Consider the following 26200-nt stretch of genomic DNA (forward strand, 5'->3'; position numbering starts at 1 on the left):
AAGGTGGCGCGCGCCATCGTGACGTCAAAATGACCCTGCCGGCGCGCCCGGTTTATGGTGCATTGCTGACGGCAATGCTGCTGCCAGTTCTGCCGTTGTTTACCTTTTTCTTCTTCTTCTAGTCCGTAGAAAGAGCAACGTCTGTAGCCTTTGCTCATTAGCGCCACCTCTGTTCAGGAGAACCTTAAGGGTCTTATACACATCCACATGGTTTTGGGTTCGTTTTGCCACCTCTGTTGCACTTACCATACATCCATACATTCGTCACTCACCCATACACTCCACACACCACATAGTTATTTACTCACCACACCTCATGTTTGTTATCATGTTTATTTTCAATAAACCTCTCATTGGCACTTTAACCTGTCTGGCTTTGAGCCGGTTTGTGACAGATCATATATGCAATTCTTCTGTATAGTTTCACATTATTGGATGGCCTTTTCTAAATTATTACATTTTTACATTACACCAGTACAACCTGAAAAGATGATGCATTTCTTCACGTAGATTGCAAATGTAAACCATACTACGTACTGTTGTTACATCTGGCACAATGTTTGAACTAAAACTTTCAATATTGTGGAAAGTACCAACATTCAAAATGCTAAACTCATCACCATGTTGGCAGCACTGACTGCTCAGTGGTTACTGAATCCTTCATTTCAAATTAGAATACCTGGACAAAGGTCATGCACAGCGCTTTGAGCTGCATATAGAGGCAAAGGTGGAGGAGAGGTGAGGGTAAGAGGAGGGAGAGTGAGCCAACATCTGGAATGACACCATGCAATCATATGAACACCTGTGGTTTGACAGTGCCGGCAGCTGGACGAGGAAAACTGTCCATCCAGAGTACCTTCAAAAAACGAAAATAACCTCTGACATGCTGGTGCTTTTGTACTGTACAGGGAAGTACATCTCTTTGGCATAGTTTTGTGTCTCTTTGTGGACAATTTGCAGGTGAAGTTCACTGTGGTCCCCTGGGCCTGTGCCCGGTAGGCCAGTTCAGTAATCCATCCATGCATGTACCATTAAGTGTAAAATTAAAGAACTCATTAAGCACATCAGTGTACCATAAGTTTTTGTGCACAAAACATGTACGTACAGTATATATATCTTTTATTTATTTTACATATTTCTAAATGCCTTGGAAATATGGAAATACTACATATTGAATGGAATGCTTGTGGATTTATGGAGCTTTACATTTTTACAGTTAGGTAATTTTTTGCCATGTCATGTTACTGCATGTGTCTGTGCTGTAGGTGTAGGCCATTCTTCATTCTGCGATCTCAATCTGTGCAGGCTGAGCAGGTTATACGGCAGGAAACGACAGTGGGACTGGGATGATGGCTATCTCTGCATACCTGTATCGCATTGTGTGCATGCTCTTATAGGCATGCTATCTGTGTGACTGCAGGGTAGGTACTACCACCCATAGAGATTGTTGCCATGAGGAGCAGAAGCTGTGCAGAATGTGTGGCCTTCCCACCTGCCTTCACTGATTGGTTTAGTTTGAGGAAAAGAATCCCCGCCCCTCACAACTGATTGGTTGATTTGACAATAAGAAGGCAGTCCTAAAGGTAGGCTGCTGTCATCTTTTGTGTTTTGTTTTTTTTACATCAGAGTACTCAAGGAAACAAAGCCAAAGGAATTACACACAAGGTGTTTCAATGAGTTTATAAAGTTGAGAGAGCTAAAGACATTAAGTATAGTCTGTCACTGCATGAATGTGCATGTGTATGAGTTGGAAGTATTTCTTTTCCACCATGACTGCGAAATTCAGGAGATTATCACTGGACAGCTCTGTGTGAGTATAGAGATTTAACGGTTTATCTTTTGGTTTACTTCTGGTGCTCGTTCTCTGTTCCTTTCACATCCTTCATGAAATTTAGTTTTTAATATATTTTTTTATATATTATCTTTTACGGCTGACCAACTGTACATATACTCGATATTGTACATGTGCTCGATATTCTTGTTATGTCTCCAGTGTTTGCAGCTGCTGGTTGTCAAAAGTGAAATACTCTAGAGATCCATGCTGCTGCGCAGAGAGTGCAGACTAACTACAGGTCTATATAAACTGACAATTAGGCCAAGTAGAGGGAGAACGCCAATACAACTGGTAATACAGCTGGTATTCCGTTTGGATTCTAGTTTAACTTTTGCTTTCACATTCACTTTTCTTATGTACTCTTATTCAACAGTGTTGTTGATGCTGTGCATGCATTATGTAAGACATTCTTTGTATCTGTCAATGAACTGTATTAATCTCTGTGAAAAACCAGACTTCCCCTGATGTAAATAATGAATGATAATGAAATGTTTACCATCAGCACGCAGGAGTTGTTTTCATCCACTCTGTGACTGATGCTCCCACCGGGGGAGAAATCCAGTTCTCTTTTTGCATTTTGTCTTTGTGTTGTTCGATATCCCTGTCCCACCTGTGTGCATCACATAAAAGCTGGATCATCACTCTGACATTTAATCTCCTGCTCTCTCGGGACAGCTGTCTGGACGGAGTCAGACTCCTTGACGCAAGAAGAGGCAGCAGCAGGTTTAGCAGTAAGGAATCCAAAAAGAGTCTGGACGATGCCCGACTGGAGATCCAGAAGTTAGATCACAGCCTCAACTCCAACATGCCCCTCAGGTACACTCTGCCTTCAACACTACACTGGGATTAAAGGTGCTGTAGGTAGGATTGCGAAGATCCAGGATTTAGCCTTCTCAGTCCCTCCCCCCCTTTCTGCTAAAGCCCAAAACAGTCTCCTAAGCCCCTCCCCCCACAAGGGAGAATGAATGCGTGTGCATGAGCAGTGATTGACATGCAGTTAGTCACCCCCCCCTGGTCCTGATTGGTGCATCTGAACAGGACCAGGACCAGGACCAGGAGTTACCTACTACACCTTTAAGAAAGAAAAACCTGTACCTAGACAAAGTCCTGATATGTAAACTCATTTATGTGAGCATGGTGGTTCTGTTTGTGTCCTCAGGGAGCAGACCATAGCTGAGCACTCCGATGGGCTACTCAACAATAATGTAAGTCCGCTTCACATCATCATCCTGCTATCTTCTATCCCCTGCAACTATTTCATTGCAATTTCATTGCAGAATTAAAGTGACTATAATATTTATTATGTATATTTATATAAAAACATAATTATACAGTATATATATATATATATAACAATGCATCAAATGACAATGTCACATAGCATCACATAGCATAGTTTTTGGCAGCTGTTTTTTTAGGGGAAAAAAAGCTCTTAAAACCCACTGTACACTACCTGCTCAGCACCAAACAGCAGACAGATACTATTAGCAGAGCATTTAGCAGCTAAAGAGCTAGATATTCCCCTCTGGAGTTAGTGGAGACCAAAAACGGAGCTAAACTAGAGTGAATATTGAACTTATGAAGATATGTTCATCCGGTGGACAGAAGCATGACTCCGAATGAATTCTAATGTTGCTAACGTTTATATTAGCAATGGTCATATCAACTTCAAAGGATATGTGAATGTTGTGTTCACAGCTTGTTTCCTCTGACCCCAAGTAGCCAAAAAAACAGTTTAAGAAACAGTTTCTTAAGGTTTAAAGTAGGGCTGTCAATCGATTAAAAAATATAATCTAATTAATTACATACTCTGTGATTAATTAATCGAAATGAATCGCATACATAGTTAATACTTTTTAAGAAAGTAAAAAAAGAAAAGAAAAAAAAGGGTACTAAACAACAGTTGGTGACATTAAAGAACGGCTTGTTTACTGCTAAGGCCATATGGTCAAAATTAAATGTTTAATAATAATAATGTATAACAATAACAATAACTTATTTCACTAGTAAATTGCTGTTGAACGACAAAAACAACCACCAGATGGTAAAGGACATTTACAATAACTACAATGCACCACGACGCTGTAGTTTACCAGTTTCATTGAACGCACCGTCTGTGTTGTTTCTCCGACGGCAGCTGCAGATTGTTACATCCCGGTGTTGAATCCTCTACAGTAAAACACAGTCACACTTTACACCGTTTAACGTTAGCTGTCAGCATTTTAACCGTGTTTAATCCAGCTACTAGCTAGCGGTAGGCTAACGTTAGCTGCTGTTGAGTATAGTGTTAACTAGCGTCATGTGCAGCGGTGTTTGTGTTGCCGGTATCGTCTGTTTCAGAGCATCAGAGAGAAACGCATACATATCGGTGGCACCAGATTTCGGTAGCCAGGATTGGCATGAAGAAGATTTTTTACAAGTAAATGTTCCAACTAATGATCCAGGCAGAACATTCTCGTCTCCCTCCTTCATTGTACAGTCCAATGGTGGCTAGAACGGCTCTGGGTCAAACGTCAATATGGAATGGATTAATCTGCGTTATTTTTTTTTTTTTTAACGCGTTATTTTTCTCAGATTAATTAATCGAAATTAACGCGTTATTTTGACAGCCCTAGTTTAAAGTCAATTATTTCACATATACTGTACACCAAACCTGCTTCTAATTCAAAAAACAAATCCCAGATACATAGTTGAGGGTTTCTTTAACACTATTTTTCCCTACAGAGCTTCCGGAAGCACAAGAAAACCTTCCACAAACTGTTCCAAGAGATTCCTGAGGGGGAGAACCTGACACACAGTGAGCTGAGAGTCTGTTACCTATTCCTTGATATTGATTATGGAAATTGCATCGCATTGTGACCTTTTTTTCCATTTTGTCCCTGATGTCTGATTAAGTGCTGCCAAACAGTTTGCCAAGTGGTGCACAGTGAACGAGAAGCTGAAACACTTTAGCACATGATGCTGCAGGCATGTCTCTGTTGTCTGGCTCAGTGGTTCCCAAAGTGGGGTCCGGGGACCCCCAGGAGTCCTTGAGGGGGATCTCAGCAAAAAGGGGAATCATTTATTTCACTATAATTCCATCCATAAGTAACACAATGACAGAATGTATGACTGTTTTGGTCATAGGTTTCATACACTTTCTGTAATAAAAGATCAGAAAATAAAAATCCTATCAGATGGGGGACCCTGGGACAAACTGTTATCAAATGGGGGGCCGTGGTCTAATTTGTGTCAGTTGAGGGGTCCTTGACGTGCAGAAGTTTGGGAACCACTGGTCTAGGTGACACAGCTGTTTATTAGATTACCACCTGGTTAGGGAACACACGAGGAACTAACTGCTAGTGAACCATTAGTTAACGTTACATTTCATAAAAAGAGTAGCTAATGAATAGTCAATGATGAATTACTTGAGAACTGAGTGAGAAACAAATCAGGAGTGACTTGATAATTGATGAATAAATAATAAGTAGGCTACTTCTCTAATCATTCTTAATGGACTATATAGTAGATAGTGATGAGTCACTAGAGAACAGCACAAGCAACACAAAAGGGTAAGTAATCATAATAATGTGTGTGTGTGTGTGTGTGTGTGTGTGTGTGTGTGTGTGTGTAGCATTCACCTGTGCCTTGCAGAAGGAGGTGCTGTATCATGGGAAACTCTTTGTTTGTGAGAACTACGTGTGTTTCCACTCGTCGGTGCTGCTCAAAGAGACCAAGGTAACGTGCTCACGACACATTAAGCTGAAGCCTAATTCACACTGGTGAATCAGCAGTGGCACTACTACATTCCAGGCCAATTAAACCAAATATGTGTGTGTAATTCTATTGTTAACAGTTCACATGTCCCAGAAGCCCCGGATAGAGAATAAAATAACAAGCTGGTTCTTTACCTTAGTCATCCATGTTTCAGGTCACATTGAGAAATATGACTGTAACGTCCTCTTTAAGGCTGTAAAGGCAACAAGAATCAAAGCCTGTTGTCCAGTCTGTTTGTTTGTCCACATATTGCAGGTAGTGATTCCTGCGTCCAGCATCAGGGGGGTGAAGAAACATCACTCAGGCTTATCCATGTTGTCTATTCAAACTGCTGATGGAGAGAAGGTCAGAATACACACTTTAGACAAACATGTTTTATTATTCTCTTTGTGGTTTTGAGCTATATAAATATACACATTGACTCAACTGCATCTTTGCATTACAGATGTACAGTATAATTGTGCAGTCAACATTTTAGGATAGGAATTTTCTATTATGACTTTTAATGGCCACATAATCAGGCTCCAAAGGTGCTCGGTGGCATGGTCAAACCTCTTGGGGTTTCTGGATCAATAAGCCATATGTGGGGAATTGGAATTGTAACCATTAAATGTAGGAGTAGTAGAATTAGTGTCTTTATTAATCATGTGTTTAAACTGCTTATTAATAATAATGCAGTCAACTTGACTCAATGTGACAAGTGGTTTAAGTGTTAACTACCAATCAATAAAAGGAAAGATGGTAAATGGATTAAAAAGAAGGGAAATGGTGAATGAAATTCCGTGCAGCTTGTCAAGCCAAGACTTCATATTAACTTTCTTAACATTGAGCGTACACATAGTTTATTTTGGCTCCACGATTAAACCTTTCTCCTGCCTTTTATTTTCTCTTTTTAGTACTCATTTGTGTCTTTGAGGAACCGCGAGATGTGTTATAAACTCCTCCAAACTGTCTGTTCACATGCACAGGTAGGTGCTCCACTAATCTGCACGCACACCAAGGCATAATTTCTTTAAAAAGAATAAACTAAACATATTCAGTTTAAACTCATGTTTCATTCATGTTTCTGTGTTTGTCTGAACCAGGAGGAGAGCTTCAGCGGCAGCCCTCATATCTCCTCTGCAGAGAATGAAGTTGATCATGATGTGGTATGTTTGCTGCTCATCTATCGCAATCAAACCAGGAAGTTCAGACATTGAGGGTTATAGTTGAGCGAATATGAGTGCATGATGCACAGTGACGGACACTCTAACCTTCAGCATCTCTGTCCTTGTTCACAGGTCTCCAGTTATTCCAGTTTGGAGGACAGCATAGATCGTGATCTGAGCAGACAGAACAGCATTTACCTTGACAGCGGCTTGCCTCAGATGTCCAGTGAAGGTGAGAAACAGATGGGAGAGACACAGAGATGTGTGTCAGGGAGTAAATCATCACTGGTTATTACTGTGATGCATGGCTTTTGTACCAGCAGGATAATGTTTGTCTTTATTTTCAATAATCACTTAAAGTGCTCATATTATGCTTTTTCCCTTTCCTTTATTGTGTTATATATATTATTTGTGCATGTTATAGGTTTAGAAAGTGAAAAAGCCCAAAGTCCACCCCAAAACACTGTTCACAAACTGCTCCAAACAGCTCTATTGTAGTCCAGCCTTTACTTCAGAGACAAACGTGGTCACTTTGTAACACACGTTATAATGCTCACGTGGCACACCCTCATACTCTGCTTCTGACTGGCTAGTAGTCCTTACCTAGGTACTGCTCATGTGCGACTCCCAACAAAGATGGAGCAGAAGTGAGATGCCTCACTCTGTAGCTAAAACAGAGAGCTCAACACACAGGGTGAAAAGAGGAGCTGCAGCAATGTGCAGTACAACAAATATATGGTGTTTTTTGAAAATGAAACCACATAAACTTATTCTGACATAAACTCTAAATACAATTATGAACCTGAAAATGAGCATAATATGAGCACTTTAACTTTTTAAATGTAATTGTGCTATTTAAAGCTATAGTGCATAGTTTCTGTCGCCCACATGAGGAATTCTAAGCAACGACAACAAAACTGTCGGCGGGTCCACATGATACAAGCCTTCCATGCTTCCGTAAAGCTTCAAGATAATATATAAAATGTTCGTAACAGTATACCACTGAATGCAGCTATGTATATTTGTGCCTTTCCAGGTCCTACAAGATGCAGTTCCACCCGTCAAAACAGCTTAACAGACGAAGACGACAGAGGAGCGTGTAAGAGCTCACAAATAGACGTGCACATACTGTGATATTTACTTAAGTTATCCATAAGGCATAGAGGAAAGTGTTGTTTAACAATAACAAGTTGATTTTTCTGTCAACCAGCTGTAAGGTGGATTTGGAGGATCACTGAGAGGGTTGTACCACTTTTCTTCCTCCGAGAAATTAGGAATCTCAGCGTTCTCGTTTACGTCTACATGATGCTGTGGGTATTATTATTTCACACAGCTAAGTACATTTTCTTCACGCTAACCCCCTAACCCAAGAATCACTTTATTACAATATAACACTATCATAGGGGCATTTTTTAGTGTCACTTTTAATTGTTTTACTTTTATATTTAGCTGATAATATATGTGTACCTACTTTGAATGCAGGACTGGTGACAAAGTATTTTTATGTTGTGATTTTGCAACTTTTACTAAAGTAAAGAATCTGAATACTTTGTCCCCTGCTGACCGTCTCCAGGAGTACATTTGGACATAATTGCTGTGTAAACCTGTTAATGGAAGAGGATTTCCTAGGAATGAGGGACTTTTATTTCTTGAGCTGGGGCTTTGAAAGACTATTAAAAAACAATTTCCTGCTTTGTAAAATTGTGTTTGAACAAAGGCACATGTTGGTGGTATGTTGACTTTCTGGATAGGCAGGAAGCTCTGAGGGTAAGAAAATGATCTGATGCTGGAGACGGGGTTCTAGGAATGTTATCACACAATGTTCACCCCCGCTCCACAGAGACACAATGTATCCTGTTGTTAGACCGTCTGCTCAGCTTGTGAAAGTCTGTAAAATCCGAGGCATTCACATCATTATTGTGTGTTTGTACTGTAGGATGGTGTTGCTCCTGTTGGGGTCTGGGTACATCGGGCTGAGGATCTTAGCACTGGAAGAGCAGCTGACTGAGTTGTCTTTACACCACAGAGAGTGAGTAGACACACGGAAATAAAGAAAAAGGGAAGGGAAAGACATCTGGTGTGGGAGGAAAAAAAAGTGAGATGGCTCAAACCAGTTTTGGAGAAAACCAGTACTTTCAGATCAGACATGAACACAATCGTTCTGCAGGTGCACAACAGCAACATGGACCAAAGATAAGTGGTTCAATCACAGTCACACCCACAGATTAGGCTTGCAGCAGTTACACATGTCCTGTGTAATTACCTTACTAATGTGTATATAATTACCTTTTCTCAGTGGTGGAAAGTACACCTACTCAAGGTTTTTACATTTTACTAAGTGTATTTTACTTGAGTATTTCCATTTCCTGCTACTGACTTATACTACACTTTTTGAGGCAAGTTATGTACTTTTTACTCCATTACATTTTTGCGAGCTGTAGTCACTTTCCAGATTCAGATTTCACATACATATCGCATGATTAACACATCAAATTTGATGTATTTCCCAGATTATGGTGCTACTTTGACTTAATTTAAAGGATTGGTCCTCATGCTGCTTCCTCTTCTTTTGCAGGTACCAACAAACGTAGCCAGTGGCAGGAGACTGTGACAAACAAATCCTTTCAGGGACTCATGCAGCGCACCACTCTATTAAGATCCTGCAGTACATTGATCCCTGTCTAGACAGGCTCCTAAAAGCATCTTAGCAGGCAGACTCGGCCCATTTGTCACACACACAGTACCTCCTTTAGATTTAATTTACAATATTATGCACAAAACAAGTTCGCTCACAGTAGAGATTTGATCTCCTGTGTTAGTGCCATGCAGGGGTGCAGCACAAAATGCTGGGCCCTGTAGAAAGGCATTTTCTATGTGCCCCTCCCCGCATCCACAGCTATTCATTCTAGCATATTTTTGGGCCCTCCTCACACGAGGGCCCTTTTTCCCCCCAGTCTGATACCCCTGGTGTCATGTCTACGGAGGATGCAGGCCAGCAATAAGATGCTTTTGGGATGTCTGAAACAGGCCACACGTGGTGAACTACACGGATGACTGTTGGCAGAGAAGCACCAGGACAATATTAATGTTATGAGCTCATTCTCTGCTGGGAGATCAAATATTGAAGAGAGGATCTCCTGCACTGAGCCATATGGAGGCAGCCTGCTGTTTATTTCCTGGCCCGTAAACAGCTGAGCTCAGCTAGCTGAGGTTGCTGGAGTCTTGGCCTTGTTTTCTTGGAGCAACACAACCTGCAACAGTGAGAACACACACACGCAAACACACAGTGAAATAAGCACTTAATTGTTGCTCGGTTTGAAATGATTTGTGTGTTGTAAAAATGAGGGTTCACACTGTGTAAGTAAACTGCTGAAATCTAGTGGCGTTTTAAGAGTAAGACTGTTAATGACAATAATCAGCCAGCAGAGGGCAGTCACTCCCATTAAACTTCAGTTACATGAGGCACCAAGGCAGGATTTCACTTGCACTTCAAAAACATTCAAGCACTGAAACTTCTTCAAAATACAAATGTTTTAAAACTTTGGCTTAATGCCCTTTTGTCAAATCAATCCTGTTAATAGATTATAGGGAATGTGTGACTTCCAGTGTTCATACCTTTTAGCCCAACTGATCTCCACGACTTTAAAACATTTTTTATGACCGAACATGTGAATTCTGCGTATACTTGAAAAGTATGTTTAATGTGTGGTGTCAAAAAACCTGTAGTGATACATAAGGGATAGTATGTCTGCTCTAATATTGTGTGGATTTAAAAGAAATACACAGGTCATGTTTAAAACTGACATTCGACTACGACAAACTATTTATGAAACTATTTTCGGAAACCTTTTCAGGCCAGGAAAACATTTTCTTTTAAATGTCATGATTTCTATAACTGTACATTATCTGCATCTATTCTAGCCAATCTAGGAAGAGACTTTGTATGAGTTTATATTATCATCCAAAACCCAACGTCACTGGTTTCCAGAGTAATTCATCCTAATGGTAAATCATTATGTATATATAAATATTGCAATTTTTGTATCACTGTCTAACAGCTCTTGTTAACTTATGTACTGTACACAAATACAAAGGTTGTTTTAAAATAAAAAAAATATGGTCGGTGTCACATTTTTGTACATAAGTGATCTTTTTTTATTTTGTAGTCCATAAAAAGGTCAAGATTCAGTCCCTTGAATTAATGTCATTACATCATATTCTCAGTTCAAAAAAGCAACATAAAATTACAAATCATAATACAAATAGAATAGTTAAGTACAGTAACCATATAAACAGCCCACTAATATTGTCTAGCCCGCCCCACCCACCTACCACTGCCCCGGTCAAACTCTAGCACAAAACTCATAACAATACATCAGTTAGTATCAGCAATAAAAAATTCAAATAAAAGTCCCGGTTTTTTTTGTTTTGTTTTTTAAAGCGCTTCAATGTTCCAATGCCATGAGTTCAGCTTTACCCTCACATAGAATATATAATAGAGATAACGTCCCACCCCGCCACTTTCTCTGCAAAACACAATAGACATGCATACAGTTTTCACTGTTCAAACCCCCCCCCCCGCCCCCCCCCCCATCAATACACATTCAGGACCAAGAGGATACAATATACGTCAACCATAGTGGTGCATCAATTAAATGGCTAGTCTCTACCCCGTTTCTTAAACCCCATGAACGAAAGGTGGATCCAGTGGTTTCCCTGATAACACCAATGGTCCTGGAAAAAACTGAGGCCTACTTCTACTTTCAGAGAGAGGCGATAACGTTCGCCAATTCTTCTGACAGCTCAGACCCCGGTCCAAGATGGTAATAGATTTCCATTATTTAAATATCAGAGATGCAAAGCACGGGATGAGAATGGAAAGATTCCCTGTTCGAAATGATGACAGGAAGTGATTGGTGTTCCCTACGACCCACTTGTACTCCCACAATGGAGTAATCAGATCAGTGCTAGTTCAGTACATGTTCCCTTAAAAAAAAAAAACGCAGCAACTACCACTGAAACTGACAAGTCTCCTTTGCAGCAGACACCTTGTGTAGATCTGATATGTGGTGCTAGCCTGCAACCATAAACCCAGTTCTTGTACTTTTGCAGGTCTACACACAGGGCCTATTACTAGTTATTCAAACGTGATGTTAGTATCCTTAATGCTGCCCTGTAGAAGATAGTTAATAATAATAATAATAATAATAATGAAGACACACAAACTTACATTTTATACCCTTATTACACTTTGGATGCTTTATACAATAGTGCTGAACTTAAGACCTGCTTTTTTCATGCTTGATCTGATATATAAATGTGTAAATATACTGTATACAACAGTACTGTATGTAGTGTGTATGCATGTGTGTTGTGTTTGAATGTGTGTGTGTGTGTGCGAGTGTGTTTGTGTACGTGTGTGATGATGTGCAAAGGTGTGTGTGGTGGAACCTGCACCACACCAACAGTGAGAGGCTCTAATATGGCTTGTGTCAGACATTAAGCATGCTGCCACCCATAAGAGAGCTCCTGTACATTTAGGGCCACAGAGGTTAAACGGAGCTATAGCAGGCATGATGCCACGTCCTGGCACCTGATCTGAATCACACTGTTAGTCATAACATCGACACGCGTGGTTCGGAAACAAACAATCCATGGCTCCACACTACGACAAACACGTTTCAGATTAATTACATCAGGACAAAAACGTTAAACAAATGTGCATATGAACAGGAGGGTGACTAACCCTGCTGATGAGTGCAAGACTGGGAAAACTATCTGTGATGTAAGACTACAAGTTAACCAGCATTACACAAAAGATTATTCTGAGTCAAACCAGACATAATCCTCATTAGTTCGATGAACTCGGCAGCTACTTTGACTTTTTCTCCTTTAGAGCCTCCAAATCCAGCCAGAACATCAATCTCCAAAAGTTCACCAGAAGAGACTACAAATTATTCAGACCATGACAGCTGCACTTCAGACTAAAAGGTAGATTTTGCATTAAGGAAATACGCTTATTTCATTTTTGTTGTTGAGGGTTAGATGAGAAGAATGATACCACTCTCATGTCTGTACACTAAATATGAAGCTGCAGCCAGTGGCTGGTTAGCTTGGCGTGAAGACTGGAAACCACTAGCCTGGCTCTGTACAAAGGTAACAAAATCCACCTGTCGGCACTTCTAAAAGTTCACAAAACAAAATGGCGCAGTCACTTCCTGGAGTCTCAGCATGAAAGTGGTACACATCTTTTCATCAAACTCTCAAGCAAGAAAGTGAATAAGACAATTTACCAAAATGCCCAACTATTCCTGTAAATCTGACTTAATCCTGCTGTTACCGAGTCAGTGCAGTCTACCCAGCCCCTAAAAATCACACATCAGTAAATACTGAGCTTCTGTTCTGTTTAGAGCCAACTGATCTAATGTGACAGTGAAATTGCTAAGTAAACCTGCACTTCTAGCTGTTCTACTAATGCCAAAGAAATGTTCAACACACCATCATTCGTTATCACAAATATGTAGGACTGGATGGGGGAAAGCAATACAGAGAGATAAAAATAATTCCCTGTACGTTGCTGCTGCAATTCTGTGGACAGGTAAAGGCTAAAGCTACAGCACAGCCAGGAAATAAAGTGGAAGCTGGCCATAATGTGGTCTCTACAGTCAAAAATGAGGGAGAGGAAAGTATGAGACCCCCAACAGCCATACAAGCTATGACAGTATGCCAGACTAGTCCTTAAGTATCCACCCTAACTGACACCAAAGGGAAGGAGATGGACCCCCAAACCACACAGATAAAAGTAGGTTAGTGTTAGCTGGACAACTTGGGAAATGCCCTGGCAGTCAGATGGATATCCATTAACAGGTAAACAGAGAGTGGAGGAGGAGTGTGGGGGGGCGGGCACATGCTTGACCAGTGTTAGTCCACTGGAGAGAGAACTGGTCAAGCTGTGGAGGTATTTTTCATACATACACGCGCAAAAATGAAAAAAAAATAAAATAAAAAAAATAACATTAATATTGATAAGTCTCACTAAGGTTCCTCCACTTGCAGCTGTCCAAGTCATTAGGATGTCCTTCATGTCTTCCAGCACTGCCACACACCCACACAAACATGTGCACGCATGGAGATATGAACTCAACACTTACATCCGTAACTCATATATTCAGTAACACGTCATACTTTAAAAAATTACATCTGTGTGCCTTTCTGGACAAAGCACATTGTTGTTACTTTTTAATTCATGTTAGTGACACATGTCAAAGCTGCAATTCATAAATTCCCCTACGTTAAAAACCAGATTTGTAAAGTTATATAATCCAGGATCTTGTTTTTAGCATTTCACCACACTCCACCATACAGATGGATACAGCTACTGATATATTAAAAACTGTTCCCACCTTTTGAACAGGACATTACCCGGACATATGTTGTGTTGAAAAGTAAACGTAAAGGTGTGCTGCTTCAAAGACACACAGATGTGACCAAAGAAAAACAAACAAAAAAATCACATATTGTTTTAGGTCAATTTCTCACACATACTTTGCAAACATGCTGACGTTCTCACTCGGTCTCACACACATGCATACGCTCAGTCTCATTCATACAACCGCAGAGAGGCTGTTGTTGGTTTCTCAGGCATGCTGTGCAGCCAGGTCCTGGTTGATGAAGCGCCGTAGCCTCTCCAGGTACTGACTGTAAAGCTCAATGTCGTTGTGACCGGCTCCCTCCACCCAGAGGGGCTCCACCGCCTTGGGACAGCGCTCAAACAGGGCGAGGCCGTGAGAGAAGTCGATCACCTCATCCTCTGTACCGTGGATGATCAGTACTGGAGACGGGATCTTTGACACTTTCTCTATGCTGGAAGACAAATGATAAAAAGGCTATTAATGCACTAACAAGGCAATTCCAAAAAGTAAGGTCATTTCTTTCTCACTATTGACCAATAATGACAATGTGCATTTCAGTCAACATTTGGGAAACATTAAAGTGATATTAAACCTCTGTCTGTCTTTTGACCACCTAGCCTGACGTGGTCATACTCAGATTCTAGTCAGAATAGGAGTCTGATACTGCTCCATTGGGCTGTGATCATGGGGCGTGTTTCAACCAAACCAGGAAAAAAAAAGCCTCTGCACTCAACTGGACAGACCTACAACCAATCAGAGCGACGGAGACAGACGTCTGCAAGCTGCAAGTCAAAGGCAGGCTTCGACAGAGCAAAGGCAGAGGCGGCAGTTTCCGTGTCGTGCGGACGGGTGTGGCAATGTGTATATACACGTGATCGCGGTTCTCTGTTCCTCTTTTAAAATGAATGGCAATGGCGGAATCTACACATCTCAGTTCTCCAGCGGCAGCCATCTTTGTTGTAAACGAATTCAACCCAAGCGCTCTTTGGTGACGTGGTTGATAACGTTACTGTTGATCATCTGTCCATCATCGTATAAAGCCCCCCCTGACAATTTGATTGGTCCGAACAGCTCTGGTTCGAGCATAGCTGCTCCACAACGGATCAAGTCCAGACCGAACTTCGGCTAAATTCGGCTGGCATCCAGGCTATCGACCCACCCCTGTTAGCTGGAACTTTTTTTGCGATTAACAATTGTTAGCTTGAACGTTTGGCGGCCATAAAAGTCTAACAGTTTCTTCTTTGACACACAAAAATAAAAAAAATAAAATAAAAAACAGCAGACAGCTTAGCTTAATTACATGGATTCCAATAGAAACCGGTTTTATTCCATCCAAACGCTAATTATGTTACCGACAATAATTGCAGACCGCTGTGAACCTGTGTCGGTCACCCAAGCGGTTCCAGTTAATAATCGTTAGTGTCGGGTTAGGGTTAGTACTGTATTGGGTTAATAACGCTGGATTTTGCACTACAAAGACCCAACGTCTATCAGAATTTCAGTTGAAGCGGTGTGTTTATGATGTTTTGGCTTTGGAACATGTTGGGCAACACACAGCAGTGGCTTGAGAAGTTTCATTGTTCTGTTCCTTCTACAGACACCTTTACAGTTTACAATGGTTTGAGTACTTGATAATAAAAAGATAGATTTTGAGTGAAATGTCACTTTACATTTTTTAAAGAACATTATTATGTTGAAACACTTACTTAGGGAATGCATCAAAGCAGTATGTTTTCTTGGTGTCGGGGAAAGCCACTCTCATGCCGGAGGTGAGAGGTGAGTGGAGGACCACAGCGGCACACTCAAACCGCGATGCCAAGTCTACTGTAGGCACCGTGCCGATGCTCTGTCCATACAGGATGATATTCTCAGGGCTGATGCCATACCTGAGACGACACACACAGATTTCAGTATAGAATATCAAAAAAGTGCCTTTAATTCTGTAAGTATGAGTGCAAACTGATTGATATGCAGTGTACAAGTGTGTACATTTCTATATGCAGATTAAGTGCAGAATGCAGTAAGCCTTTCAGTGCAACAAGGAAACAACCACACATGTGTTTCATGTTAATAATAGACAAAGTTGGAAAGAGAACAGCTTAAGCAAAAAAAACATGAAATGTAATAATTATTCCAAACCGTTCAACACCGATACAGCATATTACCCAACCTTTTCAAATACTATCTTAAGCACAGAATCAGGGACTTTGTGAGTAATTACGGATTTTGTTATAACACAAATGTTTGTTGTCTTAAAGCGTAACTCTCGCCAAAATGCAACCTAGGGTCTTTTTGTGAATGTACCCGAGTCAAACTTTCGTTTAAAAGCATATTTAGGACGGAATCGCCACTTTTAAGATTTACCGTATTTTCGGTCAAATGGCCTTTTGAATAGGAGTAATAGGGGCACTTTTATGCTAGCCTCAAAATAGCTATTTTTAAAACACTAAGAAGGCTCGACACAACATGAAACTTTGCTCCAAGTATCACCAGGGGCTCTACACCTTAACGAAAGCATTGACAACATTGTTTGTGTACACAGAGTTTACTGAAAAGAACTCACGTTAGCAGTTGTTATTTACACTATCCGCCATTTTCCCAGTCAAAAATAGTCGAGGGAGGAGAGTAAAGATGGAAAGCTCCAAAAGCTTAGTTCCACATAAATGCACGGATAATTTGTTGTTTTGTCGTTAGTGAAACACAATATTGACCTTGTAGTTGAAAAAGGAGCCTCATATAAGAATGACATTTCTTCCTAAGGAGTCCGTTCATTCGCATTCGGAGATCGTCTATTTTTGAATGGGAAAATGGTGGATAGTGTAAACAACTGCTAACGTGAGTTGCTCAAAACCTTTCTTTTCAGTAAACTCTGTGTACACAAACAATGTTGTCAATGCTTTCGTTAAGGTGTAGAGCCCCTGGTGATACTTCAAGCAAAGTTTCATGTTGTTTCGAGCCTTCTTAGTGTTTTAAAAATAGCTATTTTGAGGCTAGCATAAAAGTGCCCCTAGCACTCCTATTCAAAAGGCCTTTTGACCGAAAAATATGGTAAATCTGTGGCGATTCCGTCCTAAATATGCGAAAGTTTGACTCGGGTACATTCACAAAAAGAACCTAGGTTGCATTTTGGCGAGAGTTACGCTTTAAGTTAAGTCTTAATTTTTCAGTGGTCTCAAAGTTCCTCTGTGTTGTCACCTGGGAATTTTAAGTTTATCCTGACATTAGGCTCATTAACCATTATGGCAGCAGATAAACAAGAGGAATATTGTTCAGAATATTAGATGCTGAGGCTTCATGCAGAGCACAGTTTGCGACAGCCAATCATCAGTCTGTCAGATACAGAGCTGTTGTTTAGCTTTGATTTGACTGGCTGATTGTCAGAGAGAGGGTACCGTGGTCAGCAGGGACAAAGTTTGAATATAACTGAGCCAACCAAATGTTATTTTCACAAAAATGTACTGGCCAGTGATCCAAGTGGCCCTTACTGAATGATCTACCAAAGACACTTTAACTGGCATTTGGTGCTTATTGGCTGTTTGTTTCGGATCTTGTGTGGATGGGAATGGACAGTTTTTGCCTGCTTACCGAGAACGCAGGGCATGCCAGGCAGCATCAATGTCCGCGTATAGGTTCTTCTCGGAGGGCTTGCCAGTGCTAACACCGTAGCCGGAGTAATCATAGGAAAAGATGTTGCAGTTGATGCGTGTGCCTAAGCCGATGTAGAAGCTGCTCATCTGGCCCAGGTCTACTGCATTGCCATGGGAAAACAACACTGTAAACCTGAGACACAAAGGAGGAAGAAGAAAGATCAAGGAAGTAAGGCAGCTGGCTGAGGCTAAGCAGGGACACTGCTGAACTGGGAAGCCGCAAGTTAATGGAAAAACATGGGCTATAATTGTATGACTGACAAAAAAAATATATTTGTATTTGGTTCCATCCAAAAACAGGCAAGCTGTCCTATTAAAAGTACACAGTACTTCAGTCTCAAGGTGTTCAGAGGATGGTGTGTGTCTCACCTAGCATTGGGGGCACAGCGGATGTACATGCACCCCACCCTGTTCCCTCGGCTAGATCTGGTCAGGAATACATCCGTCACATCCAGCTCTCTCTGTGAATACTGGAACTCTGCTCTCTCTGTGAGATGAAGCTTCCACCTGCCCTCACTCCAACCGCTTCCACCTGCTCCTCCTCCTGCTGCTGCTCCTACACCACCACCTCCTCCTCCTCCTCCTCCTCCACCACCCCCACCTCCAGCACCACCTCCTCTGTCACCTCCACTACTAGTGCCCTGCCGGGAACGGAGTCCTGGGGCTCCAAGAGAAGGCTGAGCAGCCCCGGAACTGGACCCAGAAGCAGCTCCAGCTCCAGAGCTTGGATCTGTGTCAGGGAGAAGGGCGTAGGTGGGCTCTGGAGGGAGGAAAGCCAGTTTGGCTGCAATGCGGCTGGGGCAAGGGGGGCAGCAGAACAGACAGCATAGCTCTCGTATGGACAGACCGTTCATCGTCTGGTAGAAAAAACATGGTAGATGTAAATAAGCAAGAAGCAAAGCAAGAAGCAAAGCCTTTTACCTCTGATTCAAAGCAGGGTTTCCCTCAGTGTTTTATAGTGGAGGTGCCTCGCCTAAAATAAAGAGTGCCTCCATTGTCATCGGAAGAAAACGTTACATTTTAATGACATATAATATCAGGCTTAATACGCTTCAGGGAAATGAGCAGTGGCACAACATCACACAGCAAAGGCCAAATATTGAATGAATGAAGGGAATGTTTAAATCGTCATCTAGTAACTACATTGATTAGGAGATGTGATGCAGCTCAGCAGATGTTTTATTGATCTACCACATCCTATGTTTGCTTCGCAGTTAGATAGATATATAGACAGACAGACAAACAGACAGACAGATAGGTAAATGGACTTTATTAATCCCAAATTGAGAAATTACTCTGTAATAATCTGTTATTTATCAGGGCAGAATGTTGCAATGTCAGGGGGGAAATTATGTTTTTCCAAGTTAGGAAGGGCAGAGATAAACATCCATTAACCAATTCCCTGGGGGAAACCCTCCACAGATACCTTGCTATGAACGTACCTGGATTCAAAATTCCCTGGGTCTTGAAATGAACTGGCACACAACGGTGCCAAGGTCTTCTGGTTTATAGTCACTGCGCCAGCAGGATCTTGATAAAAAGAAATGATAACAGATTAAAATGGCTCAACATCATGCAACAACATATTGTTCATGACAAGCTATAGTCACAAAGGCATGACTACTTAGTTAGCCTGGTCTTTTAACGTAGCTCTTTATAGAGCTATTTTTTGTGCTGATAAAAAGTTTCAGATTATAAATATTAAGAAGCCCAAGATATGATTCTTGCTTTATCACATATAGCAGTTGGAACTAAATTAAATTACACAGCTGTAAGGAAGATATACATTTGATTCAAAGATAAAAGACATCCCGGATTCATCATCAGGGTTAAGGCGTCAGTTGTTATTGTCATAATGTTACAGCTCCTGTAAATCAACTAACGTTTATTAGGGCAGAAGTGATATGCAATTAACGAATCCGTATACTGAGGTTGTAAATTCTTCCTGCGGGATTAAAGTGATTCAGCTGCCCTGATGTGATCATGGACATTGGTGACTAATTATAACAACACCCCCTCAACACAGACACAGAGAACGACAGGGAGCGACTGATATGCTAATGGTAACGTTAGCTAACGTAAGTTAACAACGATATCAACCTAGAACGTCAGTCAGTGATGTGGGAACATAAGGGTGGCAGAATGTTGACACGGCATACATACATACAACATACACACGACTGCTGTTATTAGACACTGCCTACAGCACAAGTTAATGCCAGCTAACAGTCAAAATAGCATCACTTATCGTTAGCAACCAGCTAGCGGCGGCGGCTAACTCGCTACAACGCTAGCCGCAAAGCAAGCTACTTACCGATTCACAGTAGGTTGGCAGGCAGGCTGGTGTGTCCCTATATGGACAGAGAAGCGGCACAAGACTTCGAAAACCTATCTTGTGTCTTGACATGGATGGTTTTACTCGAGTGTACTGACAGTTGTCGGTGGCTAGCTAGCTGAATTCATAGCAACCAGATTTTTTTTTTACTACTGTGTCGACTAAATCCGGAAGTGACGTAAGAGCATATTCATTTTTCAAAACAATGTGCCTTGATATGATGTATCATCAACATTTATATCGCACATATAAACGGTTAAAAATAGTGGGAAAATCTTGACAACTATTTCACAGTTTTGTTTCCTTAAAGGTTATTAATAGCTAATACCATAGTTATAACGTTATTAGACCCCTATAACTGTGGCAAATATTAACCCCACCTTTATCCCCAAAGAGAGGATATTATTCTTATTATATGTGCAGTGATAGCCTAAATAAAATGTAGGTTAACACTGAATGAGTATTCTTGTGTTTATTGTGATATGTTTATGTGAACCAAGCCTCCATGGAGGCTTGGTTCACACATAGGTTGGTAATATATTTGGTAAAACCCATGTGGCCCCAGCCTGGCCCCTCCATTTGAAATCTAGAACCGCCACTGCAAGGAACAAAATAAAAAAATAAAACAACAAATAAGGACATATTTAATCCAACATGGGAAACTGGAAGTTATACAGACAATGTGTTTGTGTTTCAGTCTAAATTATTAAAACCCTATAACAGAGCCTGTGGTGGAACAAGTAGCCTGTTCAGATTCTTTACTCAAGTAGAAAAAGAAATACCATCGTGTAAAATATTCAATTATAAGTAAATGTCCTGCATTATTCAGCAGCACTAGGCTACTTTAGTTTCTGTAATAGCACTCTAGTAAAATAATGCATCATATTTTAGAAACTGTTGGCAATTTCAATGCCAAATGAAAATCTCATTTTGATTTGGTTAATTGTGAAATAAATCTAGTGGGGTAAAAAGTAAAAAGAAATCCCCCCTGAAATGTAGTTATAAATGAAAAATAAATACAACTAAAGTATGAGTAGGCTACCTCCAAATATTTGATAATTCTCATAAAGAGTGTGTGTGTGTGTGTGTGTGTGTGTGTGTGTGTGTGTGTGTGTGTGTGTGTGTGTGTGTGAGAGAGAGAGAGAGAGAGAGAGAGAGAGAGAGAGAGAGAGAGGTCCTCCATTCATCATTGATCCACTGCAGGACTGTGTTTCAGGGGGTGTGAATTATGGGCCCCTGCTGTTACTGTGACTGCTCTGCGTTGGGCATTTCACCTCGCCACCGTAAATTTGAAAAGGGGATTACATTTAGCTGACTACTGATTTTCAAGCCGTATAGCTTGACCAAGTGCAGACAACTGGCCGGTTCCCCTGAGAAGACTTAGTAGTCTACTGTCCGCAATTGCAGGATTTGGGATTTTACAGGGGTCTGAACGAGGCTACTGGGAAATAAAGCGTATTCTGGATCACAGAAAACCCCAATAGGTTGCTGTTTACGCATTTAGACTACGGACTCTTTTTCTCCAGGAACACGTTTTGTAGTTGACTGGGCGTTTTGGACGCGCTCGGTAAACGGTGATGCTACGGCGGCGCGCAGGAAGCGTAGAGGGAAGAGACAGGTGAGGTGCGGCTGAGGAGCTACTGTTATATTTCAGAGAGGCTTTGGATTCCGAGAGCCGTGGTATCCAGCACCCTTTTCTCCACAGAGAGGAAGAAAAGCGACCGGAGAGGGCGAGTTGGCGACTGGCACCCTCCTCCGCTCCCTACCTGGCCATCTGGTGCGGTGAGTGTGCCAAATGGTGGGATTGAGAGATGGATATGTGTGAGGGAGACGGGTTGCGGATGGGATGAACAGGTAGGCTTTATAGGCTACAGCATGTGCGCAATTGTAGTACTGCCACTAAACGCGATGCTGCATTATCACTCCTCCGAGTTAGCCATTAGATGTGTGTGTTTGGCCTGGACCTTTGTGGACTGCTCTTTGTGTCTGCTGCAAGTTTGATGTGTTATTTGCATATCATGTGCATGTCTTTGTTGCATATCACTTCATATCCTTGTTCTTTCACGTGTTGCATGGGATTTTACAGTGTTTATTCCTTCACGTAGATTTGAAGTGATGTCTCAGCAAAAAGAGCAATTCTTGCACATTATAACACTGCATTGCAAGGACGAGCACAAAGCCTGATTGAAATTCTTAGTTAGACCAAGACCCCGGATCATAGGTCGTGATGTAAATGAGGCTTATTTGCAAATCTATATTCACTTGTCCCCTTGTGTAAATTCGTGATGTTTTTATTAAATGTTTTTCCAAGGATTCCTAAGAGCAAAGGTCACATGTGATCATTTGGAAGCCATAAAGTACATTGATTATGTCATTACTCACTCACAGTAGAGGAAGAGGAGTGGCATGATGAATGCACAGGTGGTATTCACGGTTCATATTCAATGGTATTCAGTTAAGTTGTGTGTTGTGATTTAGACGAACAATATCTGTCTCTTTGCATTTTACTTTAGACAGCTGGCATCAATACAATAACTGGAGAATACCCAAAAAACTCTAAAATATATCCTTTGTCTAAAATTTGTCTTGCACACTTAGCCTACAATTACTTGTCACCTAAATTGCCCATAACCACACTACATACTCACAACCAACAATCCATGGCCCAAAGTTAAAAGCTCACTCACTGCCGTCCCAGCTCTTACTCAAGTGATTTAGTAGTTATATGTAATTTATTGTTTACAACTTCATCCTTCACACTAAGAGCTATCGAGCTCTACAGAAAGACTGTAACAGCTCCCAGCTGCTGCTTTTTATGTTTGTGTTTATGTGCGAGTTGAAAGGCAAAAAGAGATGGTTGAACACAAAAAAAAATAGAAGGGGGGGGAGACAGAAACAGACAGACAGATTGGGGATACAAAGGATAAAGTGTGGTAGATAGCAATCTGGCATATATGCTACAGGGGATAGGCAGAGGGTGTAAAAGACACAAAAAGAAATGATGGAGCAGAAAGCTCAGAGCGAACGAGCGTTGAGGGAGAGGGGCTGCGGACAGCAGTCTGAGCGGGTGTGAATGGTCTCCCTGTTATCCCTGCTGCCCACACAGACAACCACACAGCAGCCGTGTGAGCAGGTGCTAACCCCAAACACACAGCAACCACAGGGAACAACAGGTGCAGCCACTGTTTCCTTCAGCGTTCCTTTTGGAAGTCAGTCTAACACCCGCCCATCCCAAACATACAGCAACCCCAAAACACCTAAACACCCACAGCATATAGTGAAGGGAACCAAATGGATACTTTAATCTATATTTTTGGGACATATCATGCAAAGGCCAGGCTTGAGTACTTCAATTAGAAAATTAATTATGCCGCAAACAAAGTTGGAGCCACTTGAAGCAATAAGGCAGAGTAGGCTGCAGGTAAAAGCAATCTAAGAGAGCCTTAGAGTGAGACAACTGCTTACAGGGACGTTTAATGAGCTCTACTGATCACATAGGACCCTATTCAATCACACATGCTAAGCCGCAAACAGGGCATCTCAAGCACGGGGGGAAAATGAGATTGGATTGCAACATAATACAGCCTTCCCACAAAGGGAATAAATCAACGGCAGATTGTTGGGGTTGCTAAGGAGCACATTTCTATGTGTAGAATGACAGTCTGAGATCTTGTGTGTCTTTATATGTGTTAACTAGACTCAGATGAAACAGACAGAAGACTTTAGAAGGAGAGAGATGTTACCTAACAGCTTCTCTGTTCCCTTCACCAAGAGAATACGCCGAGCTATCAGCTGCAAATGTCCCCTCTTTACCTGTGGTACACATAGAGGAACAGTATTGACTGACTGAAACACTGTGGGGCTCTAGGCTGCCACTAAACCTGTAGTTTTCTATTCCTACTACATATCAGACAACAGGAATGATTTGTTTCTTTTCACCAAACCTGAGCCACCCAGGACACTCTATTAAAACATTGCTTTAACCTATACTCACTGTAGATTTCCCTGTTTTCTCTACCTCCCACCCACTGCTTTGCTTAGGGACCGTTCGGTATTTATGGAATGGACCACCGGAGGAAAATAGGGGAGGGTCATGTCTTTCTATTCTTTGTTGAGGGGAGGGTCACCCAACACTTTTTAGTCGGGGGGGGGATGGGTCACCCAACTTTTGTATTCATGAAAAGGGCAAAATTTCATTCATTCATCCTGTCATATCTTGCCGTGCCAACCTTGCAATAAAGGTTTCCTAAATGCCATGTATATAAATGTGATGTCAGCCGTGCCGTGATTGGATATCATAAGGGCGAATTGTTAAATTGTTACAATGTAATTTAAAATCTGCTTTAAAAATAAACATATGTGTTTTGGAATATAATGTTCAGCTTCGGCACCTTTACCGAAGCTGTCCATAGCAACCAGTGTTGAATTGTTATTTCCCAGTGTCCTTTGCTGAATGGTCTCAATGTTTTATTGTTTTATTTCATGTGAATACTAGTTTACTAGAGGAGTAACTTAGTATTTAAAGTAATGCAGTAATGCATGAAGTGTGCATTTAGTTTCCATGCTCATTGTGTTTCCACAACAATGATAGTGAGTAAATCTACTGAAATCTTTAAATCTCGTCTTAAAACACGTTTTTATTCTTTGGCGTATGATTTAGTTTAGGGACATTTGTATAGAAGTGTGTTGTTTGCATGATGTTCATTGTGTCTATATTTTTATTGTCTTCCTTTGTTTTTATAACATAATATAACTTTGTACAGCACTTTGTTCTGCCTAGGTTGGTTTTAAATGTGCTCTATAAATAAATTGACTTGACTTGACTAGTGTCAAGAGATTTGAAGGAATGCTGATTTTCCTCAAAAGCAGCCAGCTACAGTATCTTTTGAAGTTCCAGTTTCACACAGAGTGTGTATCTGGCTTTGGTGGGATTCTTTAGTACAAAATCAACACTTGAATAGGGTGTGGAAGTCTGCAGACCTCAGGGCAATGAGATCAGAAGGACCTAGCTGGGCAGGCATCTGATGGGTGACCTGTTCCAGCAGGGTCTTCCAAGTGTGGACCTCAGCGAGTCATTGTGCAGGATTAAGAAGGCCAGAGAGTCAGGTATCACGCAGGCATACTTTCTTTACTTGTCAGAAAGTATGTAGCTTTTATCCTGAGACAGGTATATTTAAAATAATATCCCTTGTGAAAAATGTTCTGTGTTGATGTGAGAGGCTTTCAGGAGCCTGTCTGGGCTTTTCAGACAACTCTTTTCAGATGTTTGAAAAGAAAAGGAGCAAGACAATAACTACCACACTATTACTACAACTTTATATAGAAAACTCTGCTGTATGTGCTTGGTGCCATAAACTGTACACCACAAGATAAATGATGCTCAGGTGGCCAAGGTGGCTGCATCATGTTGATTTGGTTGCTGAATGAGCCACATGTACCATGTAATAATGCCTTGCAGTTGTTTTCCAATGTGAAAATCCTTCATATACTTTACATTGGCCATGCATCTTCAGTTTTATGACTCGCTGTCTTCACTGATTCCTCCCCGAGGTGCAGCCTCTTTTTAATGCATCCCTGTGCACATTGTGTGGTCTCCGCATATGCCATAATGGGCTACCATGTGTGTTCATTTTGCAGTGTATTGTCCTGTTCACTGTATCACCTTAACAACACCTCTGACGTCCTCATCACCCTCATCAGGATCAGCCAGATGATATGACATGCTTTGTCTGTCTGGCTGATTAGGGTCCACTCATGCATATTTTATGAGTGTATTTGTTGTAGTGTATGTGAGGGGTCACAAGAGTTAGTTTTTCTCTCGAATGGTTCTCTTTGCATGCAGCTGGTCCTCCCATTTTACTGCCCGGCAAATTGGTTGTGAGTGATATCACAGCTGTTTCAACTTTAAAATATAAGGGTAGTCTAATCTCTTGCCGTCTGTGATCTCATTTACATCGCGAAATTGCAAAGTGAGAAAATGACCATCCACTTCACGCTTTTACTGAGGCGCTCACACACATCTGCACGCACACACAAACAAAACAAAAATAAGCAAATAAGAAAGTAAC

General features: G+C 41.2%; 3 protein-coding genes across 6 annotated transcripts in view; 2 read left to right on the plus strand and 1 right to left on the minus strand.

Moving 5' to 3' along the window:
- The first annotated feature begins 1610 nt into the window (after positions 1-1610).
- Positions 1611-10867, plus strand: LOC144526228 (uncharacterized). Of its 2 annotated transcripts, XM_078263539.1 has the most exons (13): positions 1611-1810; positions 2510-2650; positions 2994-3039; positions 4559-4631; positions 5448-5551; positions 5846-5935; positions 6487-6558; positions 6676-6738; positions 6871-6970; positions 7775-7837; positions 7949-8048; positions 8675-8767; positions 9314-10867. In XM_078263539.1, the coding sequence occupies exons 1-13, from the start codon at positions 1731-1733 to the stop codon at positions 9327-9329; spliced, it is 1041 nt and encodes a 346-aa protein (XP_078119665.1). In that variant the 5' UTR covers positions 1611-1730; the 3' UTR covers positions 9330-10867. The 2 variants fall into 2 exon arrangements, with proteins under 2 accessions (XP_078119665.1, XP_078119666.1); XM_078263540.1 differs by lacking the exon at positions 9314-10867 and having other exon boundaries at positions 8675-8771.
- LOC144526227 (alpha/beta hydrolase domain-containing protein 17A-like) lies at positions 10854-20313 on the minus strand. 2 transcript variants are annotated; one of them, XM_078263537.1, is made up of 6 exons: positions 20112-20312; positions 19240-19327; positions 18167-18654; positions 17736-17930; positions 15857-16036; positions 10854-14601 (listed from the first exon to the last, which is right to left on the minus strand). In XM_078263537.1, the coding sequence occupies exons 3-6, from the start codon at positions 18649-18651 to the stop codon at positions 14376-14378; spliced, it is 1086 nt and encodes a 361-aa protein (XP_078119663.1). In that variant the 5' UTR covers positions 18652-18654; positions 19240-19327; positions 20112-20312; the 3' UTR covers positions 10854-14375. The 2 variants fall into 2 exon arrangements, with proteins under 2 accessions (XP_078119663.1, XP_078119664.1); XM_078263538.1 differs by lacking the exon at positions 17736-17930 and having other exon boundaries at positions 20112-20313.
- LOC144526226 (semaphorin-6B-like) overlaps positions 19656-26200 on the plus strand; it is a 37482-nt gene continuing 30937 nt past the window's right edge. Inside the window, exon 1 of one of the 2 annotated variants that reach the window (XM_078263534.1) lies at positions 19656-19875. In XM_078263534.1, coding sequence (XP_078119660.1) covers positions 19852-19875 — 24 coding nt within the window. In that variant the 5' untranslated portion in view covers positions 19656-19851. Of the gene's footprint in view, positions 19876-21665; positions 21915-26200 lie in introns of those variants that run through there. The other variant, XM_078263535.1, reaches the window with a different exon arrangement.

The sequence above is a fragment of the Sander vitreus genome, chromosome 12, assembly GCF_031162955.1.
Source record: "Sander vitreus isolate 19-12246 chromosome 12, sanVit1, whole genome shotgun sequence".
NCBI lineage: Eukaryota > Metazoa > Chordata > Actinopteri > Perciformes > Percidae > Sander > Sander vitreus.

What these genes read in the sequence shown, in the direction of transcription:
- LOC144526228 (XM_078263539.1), top strand. Translation starts at nt 1,731, where the DNA reads ATGTGCATGTGTATGAGTTGGAAGTATTTCTTTTCCACCATGACTGCG. An exon ending in GGGGGAGAACCTGACACACA is followed by an intron (nt 4,632 to 5,447) that starts GTGAGCTGAGAG and finishes GTGTGTGTGTAG; the next exon opens with CATTCACCTGTGCCTTGCAG. An exon ending in CTGTCTGTTCACATGCACAG is followed by an intron (nt 6,559 to 6,675) that starts GTAGGTGCTCCA and finishes TGTCTGAACCAG; the next exon opens with GAGGAGAGCTTCAGCGGCAG.
- LOC144526227 (XM_078263537.1), bottom strand. Translation starts at nt 18,651, where the DNA reads ATGAACGGTCTGTCCATACGAGAGCTATGCTGTCTGTTCTGCTGCCCC. An exon ending in TGGCATGCCCTGCGTTCTCG is followed by an intron (nt 16,037 to 17,735) that starts GTAAGCAGGCAA and finishes GTGTCGTCTCAG; the next exon opens with GTATGGCATCAGCCCTGAGA. An exon ending in TGCTTTGATGCATTCCCTAA is followed by an intron (nt 14,602 to 15,856) that starts GTAAGTGTTTCA and finishes TTTGTCTTCCAG; the next exon opens with CATAGAGAAAGTGTCAAAGA.